The 7044-nt window shown below is 73.4% G+C and overlaps 2 protein-coding genes and 2 non-coding genes across 4 annotated transcripts; 3 read left to right on the forward strand and 1 right to left on the reverse strand.

Annotated features, from left to right (window-relative positions):
* Positions 1–54: 54 nt before the first annotated feature.
* Positions 55–472, forward strand: H696_05861 (hypothetical protein; the record flags this gene model as incomplete). The annotated part of the gene is made up of 2 exons (XM_009499660.1): positions 55–60; positions 167–472. 2 exons carry the CDS (start codon positions 55–57, stop codon positions 470–472), a joined length of 312 nt encoding a protein of 103 aa, XP_009497935.1.
* Positions 473–645: 173 nt separating this feature from the next.
* On the reverse strand, positions 646–1414 carry H696_05862 (hypothetical protein; the record flags this gene model as incomplete). The annotated part of the gene is made up of 2 exons (XM_009499661.1): positions 646–807; positions 980–1414. 2 exons carry the CDS (start codon positions 1412–1414, stop codon positions 646–648), a joined length of 597 nt encoding a protein of 198 aa, XP_009497936.1.
* A 4684-nt stretch (positions 1415–6098) lies between these two features.
* On the forward strand, positions 6099–6171 carry H696_05863. Its single transcript has one exon. It is a non-coding gene; the product is annotated as a tRNA-Glu (tRNA).
* Positions 6172–6266: 95 nt separating this feature from the next.
* Positions 6267–6338, forward strand: H696_05864. Its single transcript has one exon. It is a non-coding gene; the product is annotated as a tRNA-Gln (tRNA).
* The last annotated feature ends 706 nt before the right edge of the window (positions 6339–7044 follow it).

Here is a 7044-nt window from a genome sequence, read left to right on the forward strand (position 1 = left end):
TCGCCAGCCGCCGCAGCCGCCGAATGTCCTCATCGGCCAGGGCGTACTTCCGGCATGACCGTCGCGAATCCCAAGCGCCCTCTGGCCATCCGAAGGGACACACTGTCTGCTCGAAAGCTCCACTCAAGGACATGCCCAAGTATTCACCTATTTCCATCTTTGCCAGCATGGGCCGCACGCCAGCCGGGCCCCGGGTTCCAGGTCCCGACTCGACATCGGCGCCAGCGACCGCAAGTCCGTCCCGGAGCCCGACCTGCGCGCCTGGGAATTGGCGCATGGCAGCCGAGGATCCGTCGCCAGGTTGTCCAGAGACCCATCGGCCGGGGTCCGGTGCGCCGGCGAAGTGGCCGGCAAGAAGCGCCGCATGTACCGTGGCCAGCCTCAACCTCCCGGGATCCTTCGACAGCGGGGCCAGCTGCGTCACCCCGGCCGACTGGGGGACAGCGCGCCACCCCCGGGCCATGGTGCCTGATGCGCCAGCGAAGTCCACCGGCCGGTATCGCCAACTGCCTGCCGATGTCCCGGAGACTGTGCCGGCGTTCTTGCAACGGCCCTCGCACGTGGGCCGCCCTCTCTGCCGGCCACGCCCCCCGCAGATGGATCATGTACTCCGGGCATTGGACCGGGCCGTGCCGGATGAGCAGGTCACAAGACACGCCGGTCAATGTGCGGATCATCGCCACCAGGGGCACCGGCACCATCTGCACCCCCTGCCACCGATGCAGCTCGCAGTGCCTCCATCCTTGCGACCCACGGCTCGGGCAGCAGCGCGTCCTTGACCCCCGGGGGAGGGGCCCCGGGGCCGGCCTTCGCCAGGATCGGCACGTTGCTCGAAGGCAGCATGGCCATGGTCACTCTTGACAGGGGAGGATCCACGGTCAGCAGGTGCCCCAGCCGGCCGATGCACATGCCCCGTTCCCGCGCTGGCTTGGCCAGGATCTCCGGCAGTGCTTCCCCCTTGCCTCGCCGGCAGGCGCACCAGCCGCGCCAGCACCGGCGGACCCCGCCGGGCCCGGTCCATCAGATCCTCGAAGCCCGCATGCCCCGGGCCCGGCCCCGTCACCAGGGGCGCATGCCGCGATCGCCGGGCCGGCGCAATGCCAACCTCCCGGCCACGATGCGTCAGCGGACTTTGCCCCGATGCCCGGCCCAGCCCCAGCAGCCGACCAGCAAGCCCGAGCTCCACCAGGGGGCCACTTGCCCGAGGGGGCCCGGCAAGCCGCCGGAACAGCCGGAAGTCCGCCACATCGTCGGATCCCTGCGGCAGGGGCTCCTCCCCGGCCTCGATGGCCCGGCAGAGCCGCGCCCCGGCACACTCGGCATCGTAAAGCTCATGTGCCGCCCCGGCCGCCGCGACAACCCCAGCCACCTCCGGTGATCGTGCCGCTGGCGAGCGAGGCGAACTCCCGCACATGCGGCAGCGTCATCCCCATGGGCATTGGAACCTCGGCCGCAATCACATGCATGTGCTTTGTCATCGGGGCCGCCGGGCTCCGGAAGGGGGGGGCCGGCGTGTCGGGCCCAAGGAGAGGACAGCCTCGCCGGGCCGCCACCGCGCCCATGCCAGCGAGCCCCACACACGCCGGGCTCGCCTGCTCACCCCCGACGCCAGCATCACTGGTGGAAGGGGCCAAGGAAAAGAATGGGCGCGAGAGGGAGAGAGGCAGGAGGGGGAACTAAGGACACCAAGATGGAGAGCGCTCAGCTGGCCGGACGTTCGGATCGGAAGGGCGCTCTTGCTTGGCCGCGGCCGCCGCCAGGGGGGGGGGGGGGGACCCCGCCCAACCTCGGCCACCACTCGCGCGCGCCCCTCCGGCCGGAGGGGGACGGCCAGATAGCGCCATCTGTCGGGCTCGGCCCTGGCTGGTGCGGGGGGGGGGGCACCTCGCGCGGCCAACAAACACACTTGCCACCCGGGTCAGGGCCGCCCATGGTGGAGTCCTGCGGGCGGTGCTTCCCCATGATAACCCGCATCTCCACGGCGCAGGGGTGCCGATCCATTGCCCCCCCGTTCGTGGCCAGCCATGTGGCACACGCACACAATCGCCAGCGCTCGGCCAATGTCGCGGCCCGGGATGCGTTCGGCCGGGCAGGCCTCGCCCCCTGAGCCCGATGCCTCTGCCTTGTTGCCCATCGCATCCCCCCCTTTGTGGACATGGACACATCGCTGCTTGCGCACGCGCTGCCCGGTCCTGCGGCGGGAGCCCCTCACTGCATTTCGGCCAGGAAAGACACCCGCCACGACAGACCGCGAGACTTCCCAACCGGCCGGACATTCGACGAGGGGGGGGGGGGGGGGGCTCACTCCCTGTGGGAGCCCCTCCCCCGGGAGCGAGGGCCTTGGCGGCTGCCCGTCGAAGGGCGCACGAGGCCGGGCGCCAGCAGCACCAGCCCACTGGGGCAGCCATTTGCCCGAGGCCGCCTCTCGGTCCCCTTTCCGACATCCGCAGCTCGGTCCCTTTCGCTTGCCGCCAAATGGGCCTCCCCCCAGCCGAGCGGCCGGCGACCGTGAGCCGCCCTGGCCGGTATGCCCCCGCCCCCCGCCTTCCATGCCCGGAGGTCACACTGACCACAGGCGGCCAGCCTCACGGGCAGCCCTGTGTCGAGCCTCACTCGCTGGCCCGGGGATGGGCCGGTGGCGGCCCTGCCACGATGGATGGCGGCCCGGGTGCTGCCCGAGCGCATGGGCCCCCCCGATGATTGGACGCCCATGGCAGCCCTTGCCCACGACGCACTGTCCCGCTCCTGCCCGACAGCGAACGCACGCGGCTTGGGGGCGAGTGGGAGTCGCGACAACGGGGCGCCCCCTCCCCCGCCGGTGCCGCGCGTTGCGTTGCCTTTTTCCCCCGGCGCGGCAGCGCAGTCCGACGGTGCGGGCTTTCTCCCGGGGCCCTCCGGCCGGCCCTTACATGCGGGCCGCATGCCCCCCCCCCCCCCCCCCCGCTTCCCCCTGTTCTGTCCAGGGGGCGGCCCGGCCCACTGGCAGCCAGTGCGTGCGCGCCCGCGCGTGCCCAACATGACCCATGGCCGCCTGCGGCATGTGCGAAGACCGGGCAACGCGCCCGAAAGCCGCCGCAACCCCCCCCCCCTGGCTTCCTTTCCTTCCTTGCTCGTCGTTCCACCGGCACACATGGCCTTGCCCCTGCTCCCAGTCGTGGAGGGTGCTCCTGTCGCCGCATACCCGGGGTCCCTCACAGGACCCGGGCCGCGGCCGACGTGGCCCCGATGCTCATGCGGGGAGGGGCGCCCGCTTGGCAGGGGGCCCTCGCGCGCGTGCTCGCCCGCATTTCGCCGGACCAAGGAGCCGCCGCGGGGCACGCCGCGCAGCAGGGCAGGCCGGCCGGCTGCGCCCGAGCCGGTCAGGCTCATGCTGCCCCCGCGCCGCCGCGCGCCGACCCCCAGGCACATGCACAGGCAGGCCGAGCGAGCGAGTCGGCGATCCAACGAGGGGGCCCAGGCGACAAACAGGTCCCCGGCTGTCGCAGGCGAATCCGCCCCCCCCCCCCAGTAAGCCGAGGGAGACGCACTGGGAGATCCGGCCATGTCCACGAATGACCTCCTGCTCCCCGCGTCGCGGGGGGCGGGGGGGGGGAGCAAATGCCGAGCATGGGCTGGCCGCGAGCCGGCAGCCGGCGCACCGCAGCCGGCGCCTGTCCAGCGCTTCGCCCTGGGCCGGGGCCCGGTCGCTGCCCGGTCCCGCCACCCGGGCCAGCTCGGCCGGCATGCGGCGGGGTCCACGCGCACATGCAGGCTCGCGCACAGCAGACCGAGGAGGAATGGCTCGGGGCAGTCGGGCAATGGGCCAGGCAGGAGGAGGCCGCCATGCATGGCCGCGCCGGGTCCATCGGTCCCACACCCTGGGAAAGACATACGCACACCCACGACCGGCGAGAGGGAGGGAAAAAAGCCCGGAGGAGCCACGCGAAGAGCGCACCCCGGCGGTGCCCAACATGGGCCGCCGCGGGGCAAAGCAGCCAGCAATGCGCCGGCCATGGCGCTCCCTTGGTCAGGGGAGAGCCAGCCATTTCCCCCCCCCCCCCCCCCCCCCCCACCCAGACCCATGTGCCGAGGCTGATGGCTGCCATGTCCTCCACCTCCTGGCCCATTGGATGGTCGGCAGGGGGACGGCGAGCGGAGGGTGTGTCTGGCCTCCTCCCGCTCGGGCAGACGCTGCCTGGCCGCGCTCCAGCCACCAGGCCGAGGCAGGGCGTCTCGCGGGCATCCCCGCGTCGCGCCCTTCGCAGCACATGGTGCGGCCGGTTCCCGGGCCCCTCCGCCCCCATATCGCCCTTGGGCCCTCTCCCGCCCTCTTGTGCGTGTGTGCGTGGGTTATTGTGTTCCGACGCCCCGGTTCCCAGGTCACCGGAGGCCCCGCCCCTCCCCCGGCCCTCGATTCGAAACGCCACCCGCCCCGCAGGTCGGTCGTGAGCACGACAAAAGGCAGCCCGCCTCGAGTGACTCGTGGCTCCATGACACACGGTGTGTCCTTTCGGCACTGGGGGCCTTCTACGAGGGCCACCCGGCCCCCGGGTCAAGGTCCGCCCGGCCGCCGAGAGCGCGCCTCGGACGGCGGCGACCCGAGGACCCAAGCATGCGAACACCGGGCGACCGATGGCCCGTGCCCACGGTCGGAGTCCATTCCATCCGAGGCGGTGCCTCCTCGCCGAAGGCCCATGCAGCCTGTCCCCTTGCCCCCCCCCCCCCGCCCCCTTCCCCCCGCAAGGTGACCGTGGGCGTGGACATCGCCGGGTGGGGATCTTGGCGCGAGCCAGCAGCGAATGGCCTTGGGTCTCGCGCCCTTTTCGCCCCACTGCCCGGGTCCACTGGCCCTTGCCCGGTGGCTTCTCGGTCGGCTGTCCGCCTTGAGCGGGGCTCGGGTCGCGCTCCGGCCGCCCCGGCCGCCCCGCCCCATGCATTGGATGCCCAGAGCCCCGGCACCCGTGGCGCACCTCCGGTCACGGTCCCCCCTCCCCCGCAGGACGTCCACCCTCCCGACCGGGCCCGCCGGCGGTACGTGCCCCGGGGCAAGCCCCTGCGCGCGGCAGGCCGGGGCCCCGGGGGCCTGCCACGCCTACAAGGTTGGAAGTCGACCATGCCGCGTGCCGCGGCCCAGCGGCCCCGGCCAGCCCCCCCTCGGTGGGGGACGCTCCCTGGGCGTGTGGGGGCCGGCGGCGGGGCCGAGCCCCGTGACACCAAAGCCACCTCGCAGCTCGCGGGCAAGCTCCGGGGCCGCGAGCTGGCACCCGGTCGCGGGGGCTTTGATTCGCCGCCCCGGCCCGTCCCTCGAGGCGGCCCCATCGGGCCGACGAATGTCCCCCCCCCCCCCCCCCTCCAGCCCGGGGAGACTGCTCGCCGCCCTGGAGCAGTGCACTCGGCCCTTTCGGCCTTCGGTGGCCCCTCTGCCCGAGCCACGGCGGTGTCCCGCAGGGCCACGCCCACGCTCTTTCCCCCAGCCCCATCGGACGGCATGTGCGTGCGTCTGTCCGTGCGTGCGCCCCATGGCCGTGCATTTTTGCTCGCCCCACCCTGTGGCCGCCTCGGCCGGGTCAAGGCGCCCGGCCTTCCATCTTCACGCATAACCAGGACACCTCGCCGGCTCCACCTCCCCGCCCGAGGCCCTCGCCGCACGGACTGGGCCACCTCTTCGCCGGGCCGCCGCCCCCGCAGCCGCCTCGCCATCACGCCATGCTCCCCACAAGATGCAGCCCACCTGGCCGGAGCCGGCAAGGCGCACATGCTTGCAAGGCCCCCTCCGGCGCATGTGGCAGCCCCCTTGCCGCCTCCCGTCGAGACGCCACCAAGGGAGGTCTCCCCCCAGTGTCCCGGTGGCCCTGCACCGCCCGCCGGCCGTCGTCCAAAGAAGAATACCCCGACCTGGCGCCCGATGACACATGCTGCGGCCCGGCTCGAGCCGGCCCCCGGCCCTTCTCGGGTGGTGTCCTCCGGGTGCATGCGGCCGCCCCTGGCGCCGGGCACCCCCTTCGACACAGGGGCCCCCGAGAGCGCCCTCGGGTGTGGGCGTCCCGAGGGCGCGTGCCCGGGCCGAGGCCCCTCGGCAGGGGAACAAAAACACCCGGCCCTCCTTTGGCCCTCACGCCTCCCATATAGTCTAGGTGGTTAGGATACGTGGCTCTCACCCACGAGACCCGGGTTCGAGTCCCGGTATGGGAAATTCCTTTTGGACGCCCGGCCGGCGGGCCGCGCCTCTTCCCGGCTCCAAAAACACCGCCATTTAAAGCCCCGGCGCGCGGGCACCGCCGTCCGCCGGTTGAGTGGTGTAATGGTTATCACGGCAGACTCTGAATCTGTCAATCCGAGTTCGATTCTCGGCTCGACCTCTCTGCTTTTTTTTGGACGCGCGCCCGGGCCGGGCGCATGCACCGGGGCCCGCCGGCCCCGCAAGCCGGGCCTCCCCTCCCCCCATGCTTGCCTGGCTCCTGCTCGGGCTGGCCCCCCGACCGCCGGACCAAAGACGCCAGCCGCCGGCCGGCAGCCGCGTGAGGGGGGCTCCTCGCCCCCATATGGGCAGCCGCGCCCCCGCATGGGAATACCCATCGAGCCGCACAACCGCGCCCACTTGGAACCCGGCCCCCGGGCGTCCGCCCGCCACCCGGGCTGCTGTCTGCCTGGCACTACACCGCCGGCGCCTGGGCTTCGTGCGCCGCGGGGCGGGGCGCCCGCCGTCTGCTCAACTGGCCGCGGCTGTGGCGCCGCCGGCCGCGACCGCATCGCGGCTCGCCCCCACACATGCAACCCCGCCTCGCGGGCGCCCGGAAGCCCCGGACCCGGCGCGCCCGGCCCCTCCGCCGCGCGGTGCCCATCTTGCGGCCGTCCGCCCGCCCGAGAGCCGGCACGCCTCCCGCCCTGGCCGTGGCGCTGCCCTGGCACGGGGGCACGCAGCCCGCAAGCCGGGCACCGTTGCCGGCCCCTGACGCACACAGGACGCCTCCCCGCCTGCCATCGCCCATTCCAGGGGCCCATCCTTCGTCCATGCCTCCTCCCCCGCCCCTTGGCCAGGACCTCGACACTGTGTGGCCCCCCCCC

The sequence above is a fragment of the Fonticula alba genome, assembly GCF_000388065.1.
Source record: "Fonticula alba strain ATCC 38817 unplaced genomic scaffold supercont2.15, whole genome shotgun sequence".
Lineage (NCBI taxonomy): Eukaryota > Rotosphaerida > Fonticulaceae > Fonticula > Fonticula alba.